Source organism: Mobula birostris, chromosome 26, assembly GCF_030028105.1.
Source record: "Mobula birostris isolate sMobBir1 chromosome 26, sMobBir1.hap1, whole genome shotgun sequence".
NCBI lineage: Eukaryota > Metazoa > Chordata > Chondrichthyes > Myliobatiformes > Myliobatidae > Mobula > Mobula birostris.
Genome location: NC_092395.1, coordinates 1,629,674 through 1,654,560, shown reverse-complemented (window position 1 = coordinate 1,654,560; position 24,887 = coordinate 1,629,674). Strand labels below are relative to the sequence as shown.

General features: G+C 43.1%; 1 protein-coding gene across 11 annotated transcripts in view; it reads left to right on the top strand.

Moving 5' to 3' along the window:
* Window positions 1-24,887, top strand: part of gatad2ab (GATA zinc finger domain containing 2Ab) — a 208,947-nt gene that overhangs the window by 143,452 nt on the left and 40,608 nt on the right. For 7 of the 11 annotated variants that reach the window (XM_072243979.1, XM_072243986.1, XM_072243987.1 and 4 more), the window contains 3 exons: window positions 8,060-8,189; window positions 10,431-10,562; window positions 17,469-17,558. In XM_072243979.1, the coding sequence (XP_072100080.1) occupies window positions 8,060-8,189; window positions 10,431-10,562; window positions 17,469-17,558 (352 nt within the window). The remainder of the gene's footprint in view (window positions 1-8,059; window positions 8,190-10,430; window positions 10,563-17,468; window positions 17,559-24,887) is intronic. The other 4 variants (XM_072243984.1, XM_072243985.1, XM_072243981.1 and 1 more) reach the window with 1 other exon arrangement.

Sequence of the window (24,887 nt, the reverse complement as noted above, 5' to 3'; positions counted from 1 at the left end):
CTGAATGGGCGCCCTTCGATCCTTAAGTCATGCCCTCTTGTACTAGACTCCCCCATCATGGGAAACAACTTTGCATGAACAACCCTCTTCAGGTCATACTGCAGCATTTCAATTGAGTTAAGGTCTGGACTCTGGCTTGGCCATTCCAAAACACAGATTTTCTTCTTTTTAAACCATTCTGTTGTTATTTTACTGTTTTGTTTCAGATCATTGTCTTGTTGCATCATCCAGTTTCTACTAAGCTTCAGGTGACAGACCGCTGCCCTGATGTTCTCCTGTAAAATGTCTGATATAATTTTGAATTTATTGTTCCCTCAGCAGCTGCAAGCTGAACAGCCCCTGAGGTAGCAAATCAGCCCCAAACCATGATGCTCCTTCTGCATGCTTCACAGTTGGGATGAGGTTTTGGTGTTGGTGTGCAGTGCCCTTTCTCCCCCAAACATAACGGTGTATATTTCTGCCAAAAAGTTCAACTTTTGTCTCATCTTTCCTGAGAACATTGTCCCAGAGCATTGTGGAACATCCAGGTGTGCTTTTGCAAACTTGAGGCGTGCAGCAATGTTTTTGTTTGAAGAGGAGTGATTTTCTCTGTGGTGTCCCTCCATGAACACCATTCTTGTTCAGTGTTTTTCTTGTAATGGACACATGAACAGAGACTTCAGCAAGTTCTAGAGATTTATGCAGGTTTTTTGCTGGTAACCCTTGGGTTTCTATTTCACCTCCTTCGACATTGCACTGTGTTCATGGTGTGATCTTTGCAGGACACCCACTCTTAGGGAGAGTAGCAGCACTGCAGCATTTTTTCCATTTGCAGGCAATTTCTCTTAATGTGGAATGATAAACACTCAGCTATTTAGAAATGCTTTTATTGTGTTTTCCAGCTTCATGCTTCCATCCATCATCATTCTTCTAAGGTCCTCTGAAAGTTGTTTTCATCGAAGCATGATGCACATAAACAGATCTTTCTTGAGAAGTTCAGACTCTGTCAGTAACCTGACTTTGTGTGTCTTTTTTATGTGGCAGGGCACCTGCACAACCTACACCTCCAATCTCATCTCATTGAGTGGAACACCTGACTCCAAATAGCTTTTGCAGAAGACATTACCTCAGAGATTCGCACACCTTTTTAAACCTAGACTGTGATTGTTTAAATGGTGTACTCAGTATTGATGAGAAGAAGTACAATTGTTCGTGTGTTATTAGTTTAGGCAGATGGTGTTTGTCTATTATTGTGACTTAGATGAAGATCAGACCACTCTTTATGAGTAATTAATGCACAAAACCAAGTAATTGCAAAGGGTTCACAAATTTTTTTCTTGCAACTGTATATGAAGGTTCTAGGACAGGTCCTCTGAGGTAGTGACACCCAAGAATTTAATGTTATTGACCCTCTCTACCCTCTGATTCTCTGATGAGGACTGGCTCATGGACCTCTGGTTTCCCTCGCCTGTTGTTATTAAACCACTTCGCCAAATTTTCAAATCTCCCTCCTGATTCATCACCAACTTTGATGTAGCCCAATACAATGGTGTCATCAGCGAACTTGTATATGGTGTTCAATAGGTGCATTTCATGTCAGAGAAATGTATGCAATATACATCCTGAAATCCTTTTTCTTTGCAGACATCCACAAAAACAGTGCCCCAAGGAATGAATGACAGAAATGTTAGAATCCCAAAGCTCACCCCACGAACAAGTAGCAGCAAAGCAACGACCCCCCCACCAGCAAAAGAGCTTCAGCACCCTCCACTGAGCACACAAGCTTGCAGCAAAGCATCAATAAAGACACAGACTTGCAGTACTCCAAGAACTACTCATTCACCCGATAATTCAACACACCACAGACTCTCTCTCCCTAATAAGGGAAACAGAAGTGTCCCCATTTCACAGCGAGAGGGGAGACGTAACAAACAATTTGCTGGTTTACGATGTTAGAAGTCTGTTGGGTTGTTTTTTCTAAGCGCTGCGCCTGAGAGTCAGCGCCATAAAAGGTGCAGCTCTCCAGGCATACAACCCCCAGCAGCTAACCCGCTGCTCCCGATGTTCCGTGGTCTCTTGCGACACTTCAGTTTGAAGCACCAGCCTAGAATCAGCAAGTTCCCAGAGCCACGAAACCCTGGAACCCTGAAGGCGCGCTTGTCTTCCAGGCCGCGTCCTTGGGATATCAAAAAGCGACCAGTCGTGAGGCCCTGAGAGCGGGTCGTATTCCCACAAAGAACCGAAGTCCAAGTGTGAATCCAAGTCAGGTTCTTCGAAAGACCCCGCCCACACCCTGAAAACGTAAAAGATATCAAAGATAGAAATAAAGCTATTTCCAAAGATGCAAGCAAAGAAGTCGCCATTTAGCACCATTTTAACTTCACCCCGCCTTCCTTAACTGTATGTAGCCACATAATCACGGGTGTAAAGCAAATAGAGCAGGGAGCTAAGCACACATCAGAATCTGGTTTATTATCACCGCCATGTGTCGTGAAATTTGTTAACTTAGCAGCAGCAGTTCAATGCAATACATAATATAGAAGGAAAAAGTAATAAATAAAATAAATATATATATATAGATTTAAAATCATGCAAAAACAGAAATAATATGTTAAAAAAGTGAAATAGTGTTCATGGGTTCAATGTTCATTTAGTAATCGGATGGCAGAGGGGAGGAAGCTGTTCCTGAATTGCTGAGTGTGTGCCTTCAGGGTGCTGGGAGTTTTTAATAATGGATGCTGCCTTTCTGAGACACCGCTTGTAGAAGATGTCCTGGGTACTTTGTAGACTAGTACCCAAGATGGAGTCGACTAAATTTATGGCCCTCTTTTGGTCCTGTGCAGTAGACCCCTCCCCCCACCCCCCCATACCAGACAGCCTGTCAGAATGCTCTCCACAGTACATGTATAGAAGTTTTTGAGTGTCCTTTGATGCTCCCTGTACTGATGGAGATTGTGTCAATTGGTGTTGTAGGGTTGCTAGGGCACTAACCAGAAGGTCTCCAGAAGTAAGGCACCTTTCTGACTGCAACAGCTATTGTCATGCCCTGAAAATGGAGGTTGGTCGGTTCGACCATGGATGTTGCCCTAGCTGTCTATGTTGTTGGTGCAGCACCAATCAGTTGGTACACAAGCCTGAGCAGTATGGTATGAAGGGCAAGCTTCTGCTCATGTAGCATGCTCCCCCTCTCCTGATGTATCCAGCTCCAGAGTTTTCCTTGGAGTTTACTCCCAAAGCCGTCCTCACAAGTGGGTATAGCCACAGCCAGCGGAGGCTTGAGATCAGAGTTTTCCCTTCTCCGAGACAAGCTTCATGTGTGGCTTATTAGCTTAGCCACACTTGAAGGCCAGGAGCTGGACTTGGGACTTGGTTGTCGAGGGCTATTTGAGTCGCACTGAAAAAGACCACTAAATAAAATCTGCTTGAGGTCACTGCTCCTGTGTTGGTTCATTCACCTTTGCCAGGATCGGTGTACTGGTGTATCTATCTAAATACATTGTCCCCTGACAAGATTCAATGTCATTTCCAGTACACAAAGTGTAAAGGGGAACAAAATGATTGTTACTCCAGATCCGATGCAGCACAAATAGCACAACAATAATAAAAAACACAATAAATAAATATAAATGCCTAAGATCGATTATATACTTAGATTGTGTGTACATAAAGTGACAATAGACACAGGAGTGTCTGTACATTAAAATCATCACTGCTTTATCAGTTCCTGTCAGTCTCCTTTACACTTTTGTACTGGAAATGACATCAAATAATCTTGAAATCTTGAATAAGGTGATTCTGACAGGAAATGATAAAGTAGTGGTGGTGGGGGTTGTGATGGGGTGGGTTAGTGGATGGAAGTGTTGACTTGCCTTATTGCTTGGGGAATGTAACATTTTCTGAGTGTGGTAGCCCTGGCTTTGTGCATGTATCACTGCATTTCTCATGAGGTTAATGGAACAGCTTGTTACAGTAAAACAGGATGTTTATAGATAACATTGGGAAGAGTACTGTCAGCATTTCCTGTATCTCTGGGGGAAAAGGAAAAGGTGTGGCTCCCACTTAGACTGTTTTTTTTGCACTCATCTACACATTATAATGAGCTGCAAAGTTGGTGTGTGTTGAACCCCGAGAGAAAACTGAGAAACTTAATATTACCTCGGTAAACTTTTGAAAAACATTAAGGTAGATAAGTTCCCAGGGCCAGGCAGATTATCAGGACAGTAAAAACCACCAAGGGTCACCCCCTCTCTCACCCCCCCCCCCCGGAGAGTTATTAGTAGCACAGCAGACAAAGGCCTGAAGCATTGTAGAGAACCCCTCCCACTCATTCCATAATCTCTTTGCCCCATTACCATTAGGAAGAAGGTACAGGAGCACCGACTAGGACTGGGTAACAGGCTGTGAGACTAATGAATACCCTGCCACCACTGAGGTATTGTCACTGGGACAACAGGCTATGTACAGTTTACCTGTGCTGCATACTACTTGCATTGCATGGAATGTCTTGCTAGGGGTGGTGGTAGAGGCAGATACATTAGGAGGCTTTTAGGATGCCCTTAGATAGGCACATGAATGAAAGAAAAAATAAGGGATATTCAGGAGAAAAGGGTTAGATTGACCTTGGAGCAGGATTTGGGCTGAAGGGCCTGTATTGACTGTAGTATTCTATTTCTGAACCTCTTTGTTTCATGTTCATTACCCTAATTTCATTTTATGTAGCTCTCTGTCATTTAGTTTCACAATGGGCTTATGCTGAGTATTTTGACATTTATGCCACATTAAGGGTTTTCCACATTGGTTATGATATTTTCAGGTTTGGCAATGGCTCTCTTGTGTCTTGTATTTATATATTTTGTTGTTTCTTTAAGATTGAGCAGCATGCTTTGTTATTTGGGGGCTTTTCCAGCAGTGACCTCAATCTTCACTGCCAAGTTGCTGTGTCGTGTTTACAGAGACGCAGCAAAATGGGTTCCATATGGCACTGCGTTGCTCGTGTTCATCATACATGCAGTAGAAAATTGATTATCAGAAACAAAAACGTATCAAAATACTGCACAATTTCAGCAAATCATTGAACAGCAATGCTTAAAATCAGGTTTAATATCACTGGCCTATGTTGTGAAATTTGTTTACAGCAGCAGTTTATTGCAATACATAATTTAAAAGCCTATATATTACCTTAAGTATATATAAAAAATTGAATTAAATAACTAGTTCATAACGAGAGCAAAAAACAGTGAGGTCATGTATACGGGTTCATTATCCATTCAGAATTCTGATGAGGTGGGGAAGAAGCTCTTCATGAAATGTTGAGTGTGTGTCTTCAGGCTCCTGTACAATCTTGATGGTAGCAATGAGAAGAGAGTCGTTGTAATAAAGGCCAAATACATGGTCTGCTGTACCTCATCAACTGGCACAGCAAGCTCACCATGCACACCATTTTTATGTTCTGTTTAAAAATTATTTTTTGTTTCATTGAAGATTGAAGACTTTGATAAAGCCCATCACTCTCACTGGGGAAGTCCATGTCCCAATGTCTGTCCTAGGGTTGGAGGCCAGTCTACATGTGTGAGTGGCTGGGAGGGTGACAAGGAACCTGTTTTGCTGTTATTGTTTGTGTTGTTGTGAAAGTGGGGTTTAAAGCTTGTAGTTGATTCCCTCCTCCCAGCTTGCTTAGAAATGAACAGATTGCAAGATCTCCTCACAGGTTCTGTGAACTTCCTTGCACACAAAATATTTGGATCATCCTTAAAGCCAAAGTGGTTGCTTGTCCATCTTGTATAAAGTCTTTCAGTGATTCTATTGTGTTTCTTTGTACTTGCTATGAATGTGCATAAGAAAATGAATCTCAGGGTTGTAAATGCTGACATATATGTGGTTTGATAATAAATTTACTTTTAAGTTTTATTTCAGAAACAATTTTACAGAGGAGATTTTGTGTGCATCCATCACAATGCTGCCTTATATTCACATTGACCTTTGCAGATCTAAAGCCTGCAGGGAAGTGATAGCTGGGCTGCCGGTGTGCTTTGTGCCTAACCAGGCTGTTGCTCTTGTTTAATGGGCTCCATTTTGTGTTGCTACCTGAACCCTATCTCCCTTCACAAAATGAAGGCAATGTGTGTGTCAAACCGGTTTCAGCTGGCTGTTGCCATGGGTTCCACTGGGACAGTCAGGTGACAGAGGGAAGGGAAATGCCTAAGTCACATGACAACTTTTTCTTTCTGGGTCAATTAACATACAGGAAGTTTGTTCCCAGTCACTTGAATGCATGGATGCTGGCTCTCAGCTGGTGGCTGTTGACATCCCTGCCTTACTGATCTGTCTGAGTACAGAGAAAGTATCAGAAAGTGCAACCACGTGCAAGGTTCAATGAGCACACTTCACTGTAGAATTAAGTCCACAATACGCGTGGCTTTTGGAAAACACTTGAACCAGAATTTAACTTCCAAGTGAAGTAATTTTTGTTTTTGAGATTATGAATAATACCTACACAAGAAAATCTGCAGATGCTGGAAATCCAGAGCAACACACTTAAAACGCTGGAGGAACTCATCAAGCCAGGCAACATCTATCGAAAAGAGTAAATAGTCGATATTTCGGGCCAAGACCCTTCATCAGGAATAATATCTCTTCAATTTGCTGATGGTCATCAGCAGACTTTGTAGTGAGGGGTCCACCACCTATGGGCTCACTCTCCATCTCATGTTCTCAATATTTATTTCTTATTAATTTAATATTTTTTCCTTTTGTATTTGCACAGTTTGTTGTCTTTTGCACAGTGGTTATTCGTCCCTCTTGTGTGCAGTCTTTCATTGATTCTGTTGTGTTTCTTTGTATTTACTGTGAATGCCCACAAGAAAATGAATCTCTGGGTTGTAAATGGTGACACATATGTAGTTTGATAATAAATTTATCTTGAGCTTTGAATGAGAAGTATGGGGTCTTCAGTGGGCTTCTGAGGGTTTTGCCTCACTGTCCAAGTGCACCCCATCCCAGTGATCACAGATTTAACTGTGCCAGCACTGATGCGCATGTGATGGTCAGCTTGTGAGCAACACCCACAGGAACAGCCTCTGCCTCTGTGAAAGGGAATGAGGTTTACATAGCCCCCACAACCCATACTTTTAAACAGAATGGAAATGAAGCAAGGGTAGCAAAAATTATCTGGTCTATAATCACCATGCTACTCAGCTCCTGTTTTGTCCAGGTCCCCATTCCACCTCTTTAAACTCACCCTTTTTTTTTTACAGAAAAGAGATTAGGTTTATTTGTCACATATACATTGAAACATACAGTGAAATGAGTCATTTACATCAAATCAAATCAGCAAGCATTGTGCCTAGGATAGCCCACAATTGTTACCACACTTCCAGCACCACCACAGCACTAATACTAATCCATACGTCTTTGGAATGTCAGAGGGAACTGGAGGACCTGAAGGAAACCCACACGGTCACGGGTACAATGTACAAGCTCCTTACAGGCAGTGGCAAGCATTGAGCCCAAGTCAGTGATCGCTGGCGTTGTAAAGCAATTAAACTGACTGCAACATTGCCTTGCTGGCCCCAGTGACCCCACTTTCACACCACCCCTAAGTCACTCTTCGTTTCCCCAAACCCAGAGGTTTTTCATGCCTCCCACTCTTGCTCCTCTCTTGCCGATCTCCATTCCCCCCGCCAACACGCACACACAGTCGTCTAGTTTCACAATGTTGCTGTGAATGTTCAGGTGATCTGTCAGTGTCACTTTGGGGATCCTTGTCTATTTTAAGTAAATCCCTTGAGCAATACAACAGTTTCACTAACCCCCTCTGCCCCGGCAGGCAGCTTGACTTGCATTACAAAGAGTGGTTAAGGTGAATAGTGCTCCATAAAACTGGTGAGCCCAATGTGCTGGTGGAATGAGGTCACGTGAGATAGCATACCTCTGACAGGCATTCTTGTATGGTTAAAGGGAGCAAATTCTAGGGGTTGTCTGTCGATGAGCTTGAGAGATGGTGCTCTCTACATGGAATACCATATGGTTTGTGAATACTGTCCTTGCCCTTTCCGATCCTGTCTGATCTGTTCTCTTTCAGTGAAATGAAGAAAGGAAAACGTGCCCCATCTCCAGACATCATTGTCCTTTCTGACAACGAGCCTTCGAGTCCCAGGCTGAATGGACTCTCAAAAGAAATGGGAAGAAGTGCAAATACAGATGATATTATGGTGAGGCTGAACTTTGCTCGTCTCTACTTGAGATTATTGTTTTATCTATGCAGGTTTACATTTGCATGAAACATTTATCATTTTCAAACTGCTGGTTACATGTTGGTTAAATTGGCTTGATTTTTCAAAGAGCTAGCACAGACGTAGTAAGCTGAAAGGCCTCCCTTCTCAGCAACACACACAAAATGCTGGAGGTAATCAGCAGGCCAGGCAGCATCTAGGAAAAGAGTACAGTCAGGCCAAAACCTTTTGGTAAGATTGGAGAAAAAAAACTGAGGAGTGGATTTAAAAGGTGGGGGGAGGGGAGAGAAACACAAGGTGATAGGTGAAACCTGGAGGGGGAGGGGATGAAGGAAAGAGCTGGGACATCAACACAAAATACTCTGCAGATGCTGGGGTCAAAGCAACACTCACAACAAGCTGGAGGAACTCAGCAGGTCGGGCAGCATCCGTGGAAACGAACAGTCAACGTTTCGGGCCGGAACCCTTCGTCAGGACTGTAGAGGGAAGGGGTAGAGGCCTTATAAAGAAGGTGGGGGGAGGGTGGGAAGGAGAAGGCTGGTAGGTTCCAAGTGAAAAACCAGTAAGGGGAAAGATGAAGGGGTGGGGGAGAGGAGGCAGGGAGGTGATAGGCAGGAAAGGTGAAGAAGGAATAGGGGAAAACTCAATGGGTAGTAGAAGGAGGCGGAACCATGAGGGAGGTGATAGGCAGCTCGGGGAGGGGGCAGAGTGACATAGGGATAGGGAAAGGGAGGGGGAGGGAATTACTGGAAGTTGGAGAATTCTATGTTCATGCCAAGGAGCTAGAGACTACCTAGACAGTATATAGATTGACAAGGATATTGGCAGAAACGGAGGATCTGAGTTATGAGGAGAGATTGGATAAACTGGAACTGTTTTCCCGGAGGGAAGGAGCTGAGGGCTAACCTTCTGGAGACTTATAAAATCATGAAAGATGTAGATAAGGTGGGCCTTTCTCAGGGTAGGGGATATTAAAGCTGGAGTTGAAGGTGAGAGCGGAAAGGATTTAAGTGCGATCAGAGGGGCAACTTTTAAATGCAAAGGCTGGTGGGTGTATGGAACGAGCTGCCCGAGGAATTGTTGGACGCACTTGGACAATTGGACAAATTCCTAGGAAGGGAAGTTTGAGAGCGGTATGGACAAAATGCAGGTAAATGCAACTGGCTCAGTACCGCACCTTGATTAGCAAGACCAAGTTCATTTAGGTTCTGAATCAGGTTTACTATCAGTGGCATGTATCGTGAAATAGGTTGTTTTGAGTTACCAGTACAGTGCAATACATAATAAAGCTATATATTAAATAAGAAATGTATATAAAAATTAAATTAAGTAGTGCTAAAAAAGCACAAAAAAGAAAAAAGATAGTCAGATAGTGTTCATTTACCATTTAGAAATCTGATGGCGGAGTGGGAAAAGCTGTACCTAAATCGATGAGTGTATACCTTTAGGTTCCTGTACCTTCTTGATGGTAGCAGTGAGAAGAAGGCATGTCCTGGGTGTTGGGGATCCTTAACGATGGATGCTGCCTTCTTAAGGCTTCACCTTTTGAAGATGTCATTGATGCTGGAGAGGCCAGTGCCATGATGGAGCTGGCTGAATTTACAACTTTATGCAGCTTTTTCCGATCAGTGATGCAACCAGTTAGAATGCACCCCATGGTATATCTGTAGAAATTTGCAAGGGTCTTTGGTGACATACCAAATCTCCTCACACTCCTCATAAAATCTAGTCCCTGTCATGCTTTCCTTGTAATTGCATCAATACGTTGGGCCCAGGATAAACCTTCAAAAATGTTGACACCCAAGAATTTGAAACTACCCACCCTTTCCATTGCTGACCCCTCGATGAAGACTGCTGTGTGTTCCATCAACTTGGTCTTTCTGAAGTCCACAATCGGTTCATTGGTCTAGCTCTGTGCTGAATCAATTGTTTCCAAAAAGGTTGATTTACAAGAGTTAGCAGTGCTCAATTTCCCGATCTGTATGAAAAATTATGCTCTGTCACTCGCTGAAGGACCTTGTATTTTTGGGTTCTGCGATGCTGGTGTTCCTTGTGCAGTAGAACATTGACGCTGAACTTTTTGTGCTACACATGAAGATGTGAGTTTTAGGCAGACAGGCCAGTGCCATTGGAACTTCCAGTAACTTCAGATAAGGCAGGGGTGTTGAAGAAATTAGGCATGGATTTGTTTTTAACATATGTTGGCTTTTTACCCTTCAGAAGAGCAGCCCTGAGGAACGGGAAAGAATAATCAAGCAATTAAAGGAAGAGTTGCGATTAGAGGAGGCCAAACTTGTCCTGCTCAAGAAACTCCGCCAGAGTCAGATTCAGAAGGAGGCCACAATTCCAAAGGTATCTGTGTTCCTCTTGTCTCCTCCACTTTTCCAATCATAGTCGCTTTTAATATTTCTCACAAAATGCATTTATTTATTGTGCCCAAACCATGACAAATCAATTGAACACAGCCACCTGAAATGGTACAAAGTGTTGTGATATAGTTCTTAAAAGAATATGGCATCCAGGACCATGGGGTTTCCTGTTCAAAAAGTTCAAACTGACTTTACTATCAAAGTACATGTATGTTGCCATATACAACCCTGAGATTCATTTTGAGCAGACATTCACAATAAATACAAAGAAGCACTAAAGTATTAACTAAAAACTACAAACAAGACAGACAAACAACCAATGTTAAGGGGTAATAATTGTTCCTGAACCTGGTGATGTGGGTCCTGAGGCTCTTGTATCTGAGATGCTTTCAAAGGGAAGTTAGGTGAGCTCACGAATGGAAAGCTGGTGAAAGGCTGATTGACAGGAAACCCATGAACTACTACATCAGCACGGACTAGGGAGCTTGAAGGGCATTCCTGTACTGAATACAAATAATAGTACATTGAATATAAAACAGTACAGATGGGAACAGGCCATTTGACCCACAATGTCTGTGCCAAACATAATGCTGAATAAGAACATAGTGTTAAGTGAGACCCTGGTCTCTTGTTAATAAGTCATTGGAGCAAAATTGGGCCATTTGCCCATTGAGTCTGCTCTGCCATTCCATTGTGGCTGATTATTAGCCCTCTCAGCTCCACCCATTACCCTTGAAGGCCAGACTAATGAAGAACCTATCAAGCTCCACTTTTAATTACTCGATGACTTGAACTCCATAGCTGTCTGTGGCAATGAACTACACAGATTCACTATCCTTTGGCTCAAGAAGTTCCTCCTTATCTCTGTTCTAAATGGAGATCCCTCTATTCTGAGGTTGTGCCCTCTGGTCCTAGATACCCCCACTATGAAAAACATCCTCAACATCATCTCTATTGAGGCCTTTCAGTTAAATTTCCCTCGTTCATTTAAACTCCAGTGCATACAGGCCCAGAACCATCAAACATTTCTGTTTCATTAACCTTTTTATTCCTGGGATAATTCTCGTGAACCTTCTCCGGACCCTCTCCAAATTTTTCATCAATAAGGGATCCAAACTGCTTACACTACTCCCAAGTGCAGTCTAACCAATGCCTGATAAATGCGCAGAATTACATCCTTAGAGAGCTGGTGAAAGTCTGATTGGTAGATGGGTTGAAAGGAACATCAGCGAGACTAAAGGGTCTGAAGGCATTCCTGTACAGAATACAAACATTACAGCACAGGAACAGGCTACAATGTTTGCTGAATTGTTTATTGAGACGGACCCTGCTCTCCTGTTAATGAGATTCAAGCAGTAATGCTGTTACTGCAGTTTGTATCATTGCTGACAATTGATTTTACAATTCCATTCCAGAAGCTAGAACCAATCAATTGTAATGAAGGTGGGTAAGGGCCAGAGGGTAGAAAATCTGTGGAATTCATTGCCACCAACAGCTGTGGAAGCCAAGTCATTGAGTATATTTAAGGCGGAGGTTGATTGGTTCTTAATTAGTAAGGATGTCAAAGGTTACTGGGAGAAGGCAGAAGAATGGAGTTGAAAGGAAAAGTAAATGAGCCATGGAGCAGACTTGATGGGCTGAATGGTCTTGTTTCCATTTTAACCTTTGATTACTGCCCACTAATTGATAATGTGTGTTTATCTACACTCTTGAAAATAATTTTGTAATTTTTGAATTAGAATGGTTGCACAGATTTCTGTGGTGCTTACTTCCTGTAAAACTTCTCCTAGATCCATCTATATGCAAAGATTCTGTTAGATCCTGGGAAAGACACAAAAGGCTGGGGGAACTCAGCAGACCAGGCCACATCTGGGAAAAGAGTACAGTCGCTGTTTCGGGCAGAAACATTAACTGTACTCTTTTGCCAGATGCTGCCTGACCTGCTGAGTTCCTCCAGCATTTTGTGAGTTGCTCGGATTTCCAGGATCTGCAGATTTTTCCTTGTTTGTGGTTAGATCCTGGTTTCTGGATTCTAGATTCAGATTGACACTGGAAGTGGGCAAACTTTTATTGTGATGTGGTCAATAGGTGCCCTCTATTGGTACCACTGAGAAATGCAACCATTGTACACCAATTAGATCTGCACATGCTCACTGTGTTGTGGGAACATGGACCAATCACGTCCAACCCACATCTTAACTGTGTTTACCTGCCTTGATTCTGTAACCTTTGCTTAAATAAAGTTAAACTGATCAAAAATCACATTTAAAATGACAACAGTTGCCTCATCAGTGGCTTTCAGTTGGTGTAAAATTCAGCTGTTCCGCTCTGGAATGGTATTGGTGGGGGTGGTGGTAGCATTTTCCAATTCCCTGGCAATTCTGGAATTGGAGATGAGAAACTCTCCCACAGTCCCCAGCATTCATCATTCTCCCTTGCTGCATATTTTCCAAAAATTCAGAAATAATGGGGAAAATCCCACAGGCTCAGAATCTGGTTTATTGTCACGGGCATATGTCGGAAATTTGTTTTGTGGCAAAAGTACATTGCAACGTAATTTAAAAATGAATTACTATAAGTATATATAAAAATTCAATTATTTAAAAAAAACGACAAAGAATAGTTAAGTAGTGTTCATGGGTAGATTAAAATCTGATGGCGGAGAGGAAGAAGCTGTTCCTGAAATGTTGAGTATGGGTCTTTAGGCCCCTGTACCCCCTCCCTGTTGATAGCAAAGAAAAGAGGGCATGTCCAAAGTGATGGGGGTCCTTAATGATGGGTGTCGCCTTTTGTAGGTTCGCTTGTAGTATCACATAGTATGTCAGTACTCGCCGTGCTGTCACTGAGAATGGCTGCTACACGTGCCTTGTCCTCTACGTGTCTCCCTGCAGCAGTCTGCAGAGAAGCAATGGGAGACAGTGATGACAGGGGAACAAGGGGGAAATTCAAACCCTGAGTTTTGTAAATGACACGATAGAGTGCTTGTTGTAAAAGCCCTTGGGGGGTGGCTGTCTGTTTACAATGGTTAAGTTGCTCACCTTGTTCTCTTTCACTGCCAGCTATTGCCTTAAAAACCTTCTTGTGACTTGCTTAAGCTGCATATGAAATGTTTGAAGAGGTATCTTGTTCTAAACACTATCCTTTTACATAAATCTCTTTACTGGCCTTGTTAATATGAATATGAATTATGCAAACTGTATAAAAGTTTCATATTTATCAGAATCGGGTTTAATATCACTGGCATATGTTGTGAAATTTGTTATTTTGTGGCAACAGTACATTACAATATATAATAAAGCTATATATCACAATAAGATGGATATAAAAATTAAATTAAGTAGTGATAAAAGAAATATATACACATACATACATATATGTATGCGTGTGTGTATGTGTGCAAAAAGAGACCAAGCAAAAAGAAAAATCATGGGTTCCTTGTCCATTCATAATTCTGATGGCAGAGTGGAAGAAGTCATTCCTGAAATGAGAAGTGTCTATCTTCAGGCTTCAGTACCTTTTTCAGTGCCATCTACTTGATGTAGCAATGAGAAGAGGGCATGTCCTGGGTGATGCAAGTCTTCAATGATGGTTGATGCCTTTTTGAGGCATCACCTTTTAAAGGCGATTTTTGCTTGGATGCTGCTTTTCGCTCATGGTATTTGAACGTGAGCAGAGCATTCCTCTGGCAATGATATCGACCATGGCAATAGATACTGCGAGCAAGTTGTTGAAGTAGTTCTGAGGTGAGGAGAATTGTAGCATTGTATTGATGGGTGTGAGCGGTGAGTTTTCCACATTATCTGCTTTATTATTACTGTCTCTAGAACACAGAAAAGTGCAGCACAGTACAGTCCTACTGCAGGGAAACAGGGCCTTCAGTCCAACTCATCCATGCCCAACAAGCTAGTCTCATCAGCCCACAACCCTCTAAATCTCTCCTATCCATGCAATTAACTGGGTGGTTTTTAATTGTTTCACCTCAACCACTATTTACTTTATTTAGAGATACAGCCCTTCCGGCCCTTTGAGCCATGCGCCAGCAACCTTAAATTTAACCATGACCTAATCACAGGACAATTTACAATGCCCAATTAACCTACTAACCAATACATCTTTTGACTGTGAAAGGAATTCAGAGCACCCAGAGGAAACCCATGCTTTCTACGATAAGACGTGCAGACTTCTTACAGTGTACGTCAGGTTGAACTCCAAACGCCCAGAGCTGTAATAGCATCGCACTAATCGCTACACCATCATGGCGCTCACTCCTAACAACCACCAGCCTGAAAAAGCCACCCCTGTTGTCCATTTTAAATCTCCTGCCTCTGATCTTAAACCTATGTCCTCTTGTTTTCAACAGCCCTTCCCTGGGAAAAGAAGTATGTGCTTTCACCCTGTGTTTGCCTCTATGAGATCACCCTTCAAACTCCAATATTTTAGGGGATAAAGTCCTCAGCTATGCAATCTGTCATCATAATTCAGGCCAGGCAACTCCTGGTAAATCTTCCCTGCACATTTCCTAGTTTAATAGCATCCTTACTATAGTAAGGTTGAGAACACTGTTGGATTGAGAAATTCATCCAGTAATCCCCACTGTGATGTTAGCCACAGCCTGTTTTATCACCGGGTGAAGAAGGGACGTTCCATCGGTGAGTGACATCAGTTTTGTGGGGCCTCATGCTCATATTTTCTGTGTGTAGGGGTGGAGCTCACTGTAGAATTAGAAATCAGTTCGGTGGTTTGGGAATAGTCAGAAATTTCTCTTTTTTTATAAAAAAGATAGGAAGTCAAGGGTAAAAATACTTTTCTAAGCACAAGGAAGATTTCTATGGAAATATTTATTCTTGGGGAAGGATCTCAGATTCAGATAGTAAGTGAATGGGTAAACACGAGGAATTCTGCAGATGCTGGAAATTCAAGCAACACACATCAAAGTTGCTGGTGAACGCAGCAGGCCAGGCAGCATCTCTAGGAAGAGGTACAGTCAATGTTTCGGGCCGAGACCCTTCGTCAGGACTAACTGAAAGAAGAGCTAGTAAGAGATTTGAGAGTGGGGGGGGAGATCCAAAATGATAGGAGAAGACAGGAGGGGGAGGGATGGAGCCAAGAGCTGGGCAGTTGATTGGCAAAAGGGATATGAGCGGATCATGGGACAGGAGGCCTAGGGAGAAGGAAAAGGTGCGGGGGGAGAACCAGAGGATGGGCAAGGGGTATAGTCAGAGGGACAGAGGGTGAAAAAGGAGAGTGAGAGAAAGAATGTGTGTATATAAATGACGGATGGGGTATGAGGGGGAGGTGAAGCATTAGCGGAAGTTAGAGAAGTCAATGTTCATGCCATTAGTGAATGGGTAACTAAGTTAGGCCAAGCAGATGTGACCTCGCTCTCTTCTGAGTGCTGGTGGAGGTAGTGTCCAGTGAGGAAAGAAAGATGGTGGACAGCTGAAAATGATGGATCAAGGTCTGGAGGTTCTGTGTGGTACAGTGAACAGGACCAGTGTCCTCACTTTAGGATCGGCATTTAATCCAGTTTCAGCAAGGGGAAATGATTTACTGTTCTCAGATACAATCCTTCAGACCTGAGGACAACTTAGAACATAGAACAGCACAGTACAGGCCATTTGGCCCCGATGTGCCAACCTTTTAGCCAACTCCAAGATCAATCTAACTCTAACTCTTTCCTCCCACATAACCCTCCATTTTTCTGTCATCCATGTGCCTGTCTAAGAGTGGTGAGTGCATGGAATGGGCTGCCTGTGATGGTGGTGGAGGCAGATACAACAGGGTCTTTTAAGATAGCTTAAAAAATAAAGGCTATGGGTAACCCTAGGTAATTTCTAAAGTAAGTACATGTTTGGCACAGCATTGTGGGCCGAAGGGCCTGTAATATGCAGTAGGTTTTCCATGTTTTTCTATCACCCTGGCAGCACTTTCAACGCACCCACTACTCTCTGTGTAAAACCCTACCTCTGACATCGCCCTATATTTTCCACCAATCATGTTATTATTTTTTCTCATGTATTAGCCATTTCTGTCCTGGGAAAAAGTGGCTGTCCATACTGCCAATGCCCCTTATCGTCTTGTACACCTCTATCAAGTCACCTCTCATCCTCCCTCTCTCCAAAGAGAAAATCCCTAGTTTGTTCAGCCTATCCTCAAAAGAAATGCGCTCTAATCCAGACAGCATCCTGGTAAATCTCCTCTGCACCCTCTCTAAAACTTCCACGTCCTTCTTATAATGAGGTGACTATAACTGAACACGATACACCAAATGTAGTCTAAGATTCAAGATTATTTAATGTTATTTCCAGTACATAAGTACAAAGGAGAACAAACTAATTATTTCAGATCCAACGGAACACAAAAAAGCTGAAATAACAATTTTAAAAAACACAAATAACTGTATAAATACATAAGATAGCTTATATACACATACTGATTGTATGTGCATAAAGTGATGCTAAGCTCAGGAGTGTCTGAATGTAAGGTGACTAATAGGAAATGATAAAGCAGTTGTGGTTGGGTGTGTGCAGAGTTTTAAGGAGCTGTGACATTACCTCGTGGCTCTTGAGCTCAATTCCACGAGTATTGCAGGCCAACATACCCATACACCTTCTTAACCACCCAGTCAACTTGCTTGGCAACTTTGATACTGCTGATCTGGATGCAGGGGACCGTAGAGATGGTGAGAAATTGGGAAGATTCAAGTTGATGAATGCTGATTGGATTGGAAGATGTATTACATTTGTTTTTTTAACAACTGACCTATCCAGCCTGATGCACTTGAGTGATTTCAACAGAATATCTCTTCAAACAGGCAATGTGTTTGTGTTCTTTTTGCTCCTTGGCTTTCTCATGTGTGTTTGTGCTTCTTTCCAATATCTCTTCCCAGCCTGCTGTCTCGACAGGCAATGCCTTGGCCACCCCACCCCCGCTGGTCCGGGGAACGCTGCATGTTCCCACTGGCAAACCCAACTTCCAGGTTAGTGTAGCAACTGGGGCCTTGCCAGCATCTGGGATTGAGTGTTGAAGCTGGGGAATGGGTGGGGTGGGGTGGTGTGGTGGTGTAAGGGAGCTGCAATTAAGGTGAACTCCTGTCAGGGTAAATGGGGTTGATGAGCAAGGAGACTTCTCTTTAGTGTCAGGGGCTTGCATTGCAGGACCCAGCGCATGTTAGTCTAACAACAAAAACTGACATTGAATCAGAATTAGGTTTAATATCACCAGTTTTTATATGTTGTGAAATTTATTTTTTTGCAGCAGCATTGTTATATATGATAATAATAAAAATACTATTAAATTACAAAGAGAAAATATAAAAAATAAAGTAGTGCAAAACGAGCAAAAAAAAAAGAGATAATATTCATGGGTTCATTATTCATTCAGAAATCCGATGGCTGGTTCTGAAATGTTGAGTGTGTGCCTTCAGGCTCCTGTACCACCACTTTGATGGCAGCAGAGAAGAAGGCGTGTCCTGGGTGATGGGGCACCTTAATGATGGATGTTGCCTTTTTGAGGCATTGCTTTCTGAAGATGTCCTCAGTGCTGGAGAGGCTGGTGCCCATGATGGAGCTGGCTGAGTTTGCAACTTTCAGTGGCTTTTTCCAGTCGTGTGCAATGGCCCCTCCAAACACCATTGACGCGAGAAAGATAGCAGAAATTAGTCAGCCATTGCAAGGCTGAACATAAACTGGAAGATTGCCTAATCACCAGAATCTTCAGACAAAATGGAAGCCATCATCACCCCTTCATGCATATGTTGCATCAACAGTGTTATAACTCAAATTTCATGGTGTTGCAATTAATTGAATTGTGGAGATCTATGCAATTCTCTTCTAATTTTGGACCTTGAATGGAGACTGAATTTTGAGCTCTTTAACTGGTGGGTACAGGTTGGTAGTAATCTGAAGGCCAACTTATTAAAATTCTATCAACTTGAGAGGATTCCTTCAAGTATTCATGGCATTTCAGCTTAATAGCAGCCCTACATATAATTTCAAATATTAGAAACATAGAAAACCTGCAGCACAATACAGGCCTTTCGGCCCACAAAGTTGTGCCAAAATTGTCCTTACCTTAGTACTACCTAGGCTTACCCATAGCCCTCTATTTTTCTAAGCTCCATGTATCCACCCAGGAGTCTCTTAAAAGACCCTATCGTTTCCACCTCCACCACCACCACCACCGGCAGCCCATTCCATGCACTCATCACTCTCTGTGTAAAAAAAACTTAACCCTGACATCTCCTCTGTACCTACTTCTAAGTACTTTAAAACTATGCCCTCTCATGTCAGCAATTCAGCCCTGGGAAAAAGCCTCTGACTGTCCATATAACAATTCCAGCACGGAAACAGGCCATCTCGGCCCTTCTAGTCCGTGCCGAACGCTTACTCTCACCTAGTCCCATCTACCTGCACTCAGCCCATAACCCCCCATTCCTTTCCTGTCCATAAAATCGAACTTGCCTCTACCACTTCTACTGGAAGCTCATTCCACACAGCTGCTATTGTCTGAGTAAAGAAGTTCCCCCTCATGTTATCCCTAAACTTTTGCCCCTTAACTCTCAACTCATGTCCTCTTGTTTAAATCTCCCCTACTCTCAATGGAAAAAGCCTATCCATGTCAACTCTATCTATCCCCCTCATAATTATAAATACCTCTATCAAGTCCCCCCTCAACCTTCTACGCTCCAAAGAATAAAGACCTAACTTATTCAACCTTTCTCTGTAAATTAGGTGCTGAAACCCAGGTAACATTCTAGTAAATCTCCTCTGTACTCTCTCTTATTTTGTTGACATCTTTCCTATAATTCGGTGACCAGAACTGTACACGATACTCCAAATTTGGCCTTACCAATGCCTTGTACAATTTCAACATTACATCCCAACTCCTATACTCAATGCTTTGATTTATAAAGGCCAGCATACCAAAAGCTTTCTTCACCACCCTCTCCACATGAGATTCCACCTTCAGCGAACTGTGCACCATTATTCCTAGATCCCTCTGTTCTACAGCATTCCTCAATGCCCTACCATTTACCATGTATGTCCTATTTTGATTAGTCCTACCAAAATGTCGCACCTCACTCTTATTAAATTCAATAAAAGTGAGGTGTTACATATAATGTGGAATTTAAGAGCGTTAAATTCCATCTGCCATCTTTCAACCCACTCTTCTAACTAGCCCAAATCTCTCTGCAAGCTTTGAAAACCTACTTTATTATCCACAATGCCACCCATCTTAGTATCATCTGCATACTTACTAATCCAATTAACCACCCCATCATCCAGATCATTAATGTATATGACAAACAACATTGGACCCAGTACAGATCCCTGAGGCGCACCACTAGTCACCGGCCTCCAACCTGGCAAACAGTTATCCACCACTACTCTCTGGCATCTCCCATCCAGCCACTGTTGAATCCATTTTACTACTTCAATATTAATACCTAATGATTGAACCTTCCTAACCTTTCCTGTGGAACCTTGTCAAAGGCATTACTGAAGTCCATATAGACAACGTCCACTGCTTTACCCTTGTCAATTTTCCTAGTAAGCTCTTCAAAAAATTCAATAAGATTTGTCAAACATGACCTTTCACGTACAGATCCATGTTGACTATTCCTAATCAGACCCTGTCTATCCAGAGTTACAAAATACACGTGGACTAAGATGTTAACTGTCCTGTGCTATCAATCTGTGTCTATCCAGATAATTATATGTACCATCTCTAAAAATACTTTCCATTAATTTACCCACCACTGATGTCAAACTTAGAGGCCGATAATTGCTAGGTTTACTCTTAGAACCCTTTTTAAACAATGGAACCACATGACCAATATGCCGATCAATCCACATGATCAATGCCTCTCATGATCTTGTACACCTCTATCAGGCACCTCTCATCCTCCATCGCTCTAAGGAGAAAAGGCCGAGTTCACTCAACCTGTTTTCATAATGCATGCTCCCCAATCCAGGCAACATCTTTGTAAATCTCCTCTGCACCCTTTCTATGGTTTCCACGTCCTTCCTGTAGTGAAGCAACCAGAATTGAGCACAGTACTCCCAAGTGGGGTCTGACCAGGGTCTTATATGGCTGCAACATTACCTCTCGGCTCTTAAGCTCAGTCCCACGATTGATGAAGGCCAATGCATTGTATGCCTTCTTAACCACAGAGTCAACCTGCATAGTAGCTTTGTGTGTTCTATGGATTCGGACCCCAAGATCCCTCTGATCCTCCACACTGCCAAGAGTCTTACCATTAATGCTATATTCTGCCATCATATTTGACCTACCAAAATGAACCACCTCACACTTAGCTGGGTTAAACTCCATCTGCCACTTCTCAGCCCAGTTTTGCATCCTATCAATGTCCTGCTGTAACCTCTGACAGCCCTCCACACTATCCACAACACCCCCAACCTTTGTGTCATCAGAAAATTTACTGACCCATCCCTCCACTTCCTCATCCAGGTCATTTATAAAAATCACAAAGAGTAGGGATCCCAGAACAGATCCCTGAGGCACACCACTGGTCACTAACCTCCATGCAGAATATGACCCGTCTACAACCACTCTTTGCCTTCTGTGGGCAAGCCAGTTCTGGATCCACAAAGCAATGTCCCCTTGGATCCCATGCCTCCTTACTTTCTCAGTAAGCCTTGCATGGGTACCTTATCAAATGCTTTATCAACTACATCTCTGGCTCTGCCTTCTTCAATGTGTTTAGTCACATCCTCAAAAAGTTCATTCAGGCTCGTAAGGCACGACCTGCCTTTGACAAAGCCATGCTGACTATTCCTAATCATATTATGCCTCCCCAGATGTTCATAGATCCTGCCTCTCATGATCTTCTCCATCAACTTACCAACCACCAAAGTAGGACTCACTGGTCTGTAATTTCCTGGGCTATCCCTACTCCCCTTCTTGAATAAGGGAACAACGTCTGCAACTCTTCAATCCTCCCAAACCTCTCCTGTCCTCATTGATGATGCAAATATCATCACCAGAGGCTCAGCAGTCTCCTACCTCGGTTCCCACAGAAGCCTGGGGTACATCCTGTCTGGTCCCAGTGACTTATCCAACTTGATGCTTTCCAAAAGCTCCAGCACATCCTCTTCCTTAATATCTACATGCTCAAGCTTTTCAGTCCACTGTAAGTCATCCCTACGATCGCCAAGATCCTTTTCCGTAGTGAATACTGAAGCAAAGTATCCATCAAGTACCTCCGCTATTTCCTCTGGTTCCATACACACTTTTCCACTGTCACACTTGATTGGTCCTATCTCTCACGTCTTATCCTCTTGCTCTTCACATACTTGTAGAATGCCTTGGAGTTTTCCTTAATCCTGTCTGCCAAGGCCTTTTCATAGCCCCTTCTGGCTCTCCTAATTTCATTCTTTAGCTCCTTCCTGCTACCCTTATAATCTTCTAAATCTCTATCATTAGCTAGTTTTTTGAACCTTTTGTAAACTCTTCTTTTCTTCTTGACTTGATTTACAACAGCCTTTATACACCACGGTTCCTGTACATTGCCGTCCTTTCCCTGTCTCATTAGAACGTATCTACGCAGAACCCCACGCAAATATCCCCTGAGCATTTGCCATATTTCTTCTGTATGTTTCCCTGAGAACATCTGTTTCCAATTAATGCTTCCAAGTTCCTGCCTGATAGCCTCATATTTCTCCTTACTCCAATTAAACGTTTCCCTAACTTGTCTGTTCCTATCCCTGTCCAATGCTGTGGTAAAGGAGATAGAATTGTGATCACTATCTCCAAAATTGTGGAAGAAAAGTACACACGTGGAAAGGAGAACAAAATAATTGTTACTGTGGATCTGATACAGCTCAAAAAAACTTAATGAATATAAATATGTAACATATATAAATGGACTGTATGTCCATTAAATGACTCTAGGCACTGGAGTGTCTACTCTAACAGGAAATCTTCCTTCAGTTAGTCCTGACGAAGGGTCTCGGCCTGAAACGTCGACTGCACCTCTTCCTACAGATGCTGCCTGGCCTGCTGCGTTCACCAGCAACTTTGATGTGTGTTGAATGGTTAAGTAGTGATGGTTGGGGTATGGAGGGGTGGGTACAGCAGGTATTGCAGTGTACTTTGTTCAACCCTAGTAAATGGGGATGTGTGAGATGGTGGATCTTTAAAATTCTACAGTATGCATCAGTATGTATCTACTGCAGGACGAAAACACTGAAATGGTGAAAATTCAACATTTGACAAGTGTTCTTCACCATCTTTTTGGCCACCTGAGTGTCTCAGCACTCAGGATGGTGGGGGTCCTTGATGATGCATGCTGCTTTCCTGCGACAGCGCTCCATGTAGATGTGCTCATTGATGGTGAGGGCTTTACCACCATGGACCTGCAGTGGGTCTGGGCTGGGAAAAGCTGTTAGGCGGTAAACTCTTTTTTTCCTGGGTTGAAAATAACTTCCCCTGTTGCAAGAATTCAGGTAATGGGGCTGTAAAAGTCTCTACAGCAAGAACATAAGACATTGCTTTATAAGTTATTGGTCAGACTGCAGTCGGAGTATTATGAGCAGTTTTGATCCCCTTATCTGAGAATAGATGCACTGGCACTGGAGAGGGTTCAGAGGAGGTTCATGAGAATGATTTCAGGATTGAAAGGGTTAACATATGAGGAGATTCAGATGGCTCTGGGCCTGTTTTCACTGGAGTTTAAAAAGATGAGTGGGGGATTTCATTGATACTTATGGAATATTGAAAGGCCTAGTTAGAGTGGACGTGGTGAGGATGTTTCCTATTTTGGGAGCGTCTATGACCAGAGGGCACAACCCAGAATTGAGGCAAGCCCATATAGCCAGAGGGTAGTGAATCTGTGAAATTCATTGCCACAGACAGCTGTGGAGGCCAAATTATTGAGTATATTTGAAGCGGAGGTTGATAGATTCTTCAGTCAGTGTGTCGAGAGTTATGGGGAGAAGGCAGGAGAATGGGGTTGATGGGGAAGTAAATTATTCATGGAAAGCTGGTGCAGGCTTGATGGGCTGAATGGTCTAATTCTGTTCCTATGGCTTGTGGTCTTATAAGAGGAACAGCAATTGCTAGAGGCCTTCAACTAGGTAATGTACCATACAGGGAGGGAGGAGGAAGCCGAATGGCTTCCTGGCTCCAAGGTCGCAGTTGTGGTTTGGGAGTTGTGTCCCCCAGTTTCTCTCCCTGAGAAAATAGCTGACGAGAGATGAAGCATTCTCACTGGTTGCATCATTATCTGCTATGGGTACTCCAATGCGCAAGATATCAAGAGGCTGCAGAGGGTTGTAAGCTCCACCAGCTCCATCATTAAAGTCCAAGGTAGAGATGTGCTGCCACTTGGCAGTGTGCGGGTTTAATAAATATATCAGCTGTTGCACTGCGGTGGCTGCTGTACTGTGCAGAGTACAAAGAGCTTGACGGCTGCACCTATTTCCCTTTCATTCATCAAAAGCGAATTTATAAAAACAAAGGACAGGATCCTAGGAATGAATTACTGGGATGCACGATGTGACAGAGAGGCACAAGAAATAGAGTGGCCCTCCATGGGTTGGGGTCGACAGTGGATGTTGCTTCCTAGTTGTCAAGTCGATAGGCAAGCCAGGGCAGTGTGAAATGGAGAGCAAGCTGTTGTCCATGCAGCAGGCGCCCCCTCTACACACAGCTGATGAATCCAATGGAACGACAGAGACCAATACAGTTCAGCACCAGCAGCATCACAGGAGCTGCCAGTCAGTATTGTACTCAATGTAGGCCTGCCTTAGGGACTCCAGCTCCAGATTTTCTTTGGGGTTTACTCCCAAAGCCTTCCCCATGAGTGGTTATAGCTGCAAGGCAGCAGAAGTTTGAGATGAGAGTTTTCCTTCTAAATGAGCTGCCAGCCACAGCTGACAAGCCCCATCAGCCTGAAGAAGAAATAGAGTGGGCTGCTGAACGTAAAAAGTGGTCATTGTTGAAGTTAACGATGCAGCATTGGCTTCACTATCCTATCAGTGTTTTGGATCAGTGGCAGTCCCACGCAAGATTGAATTGTAGAATTTCAAGGGTCCTTACGATGTGTTTCGGGGGAATGGATCTGTCACGAGTGCCTGTTAGCCTGAAGTATAAAACTGCCCCCCCCCCCCCCCCCAGTCTGAACTAAACTGACTCATGTCAGTGGATACAGAACGTAGAACAGTACAGCCCAGGAACAGGCACTTTGTCCCACAATGTTGTGCCAAGCCAAAAAAATTAGTCAATAAATTAATCAAATAGTCAACTGAATAATACCCTTCTGCCTACACAATGTTGACATCCT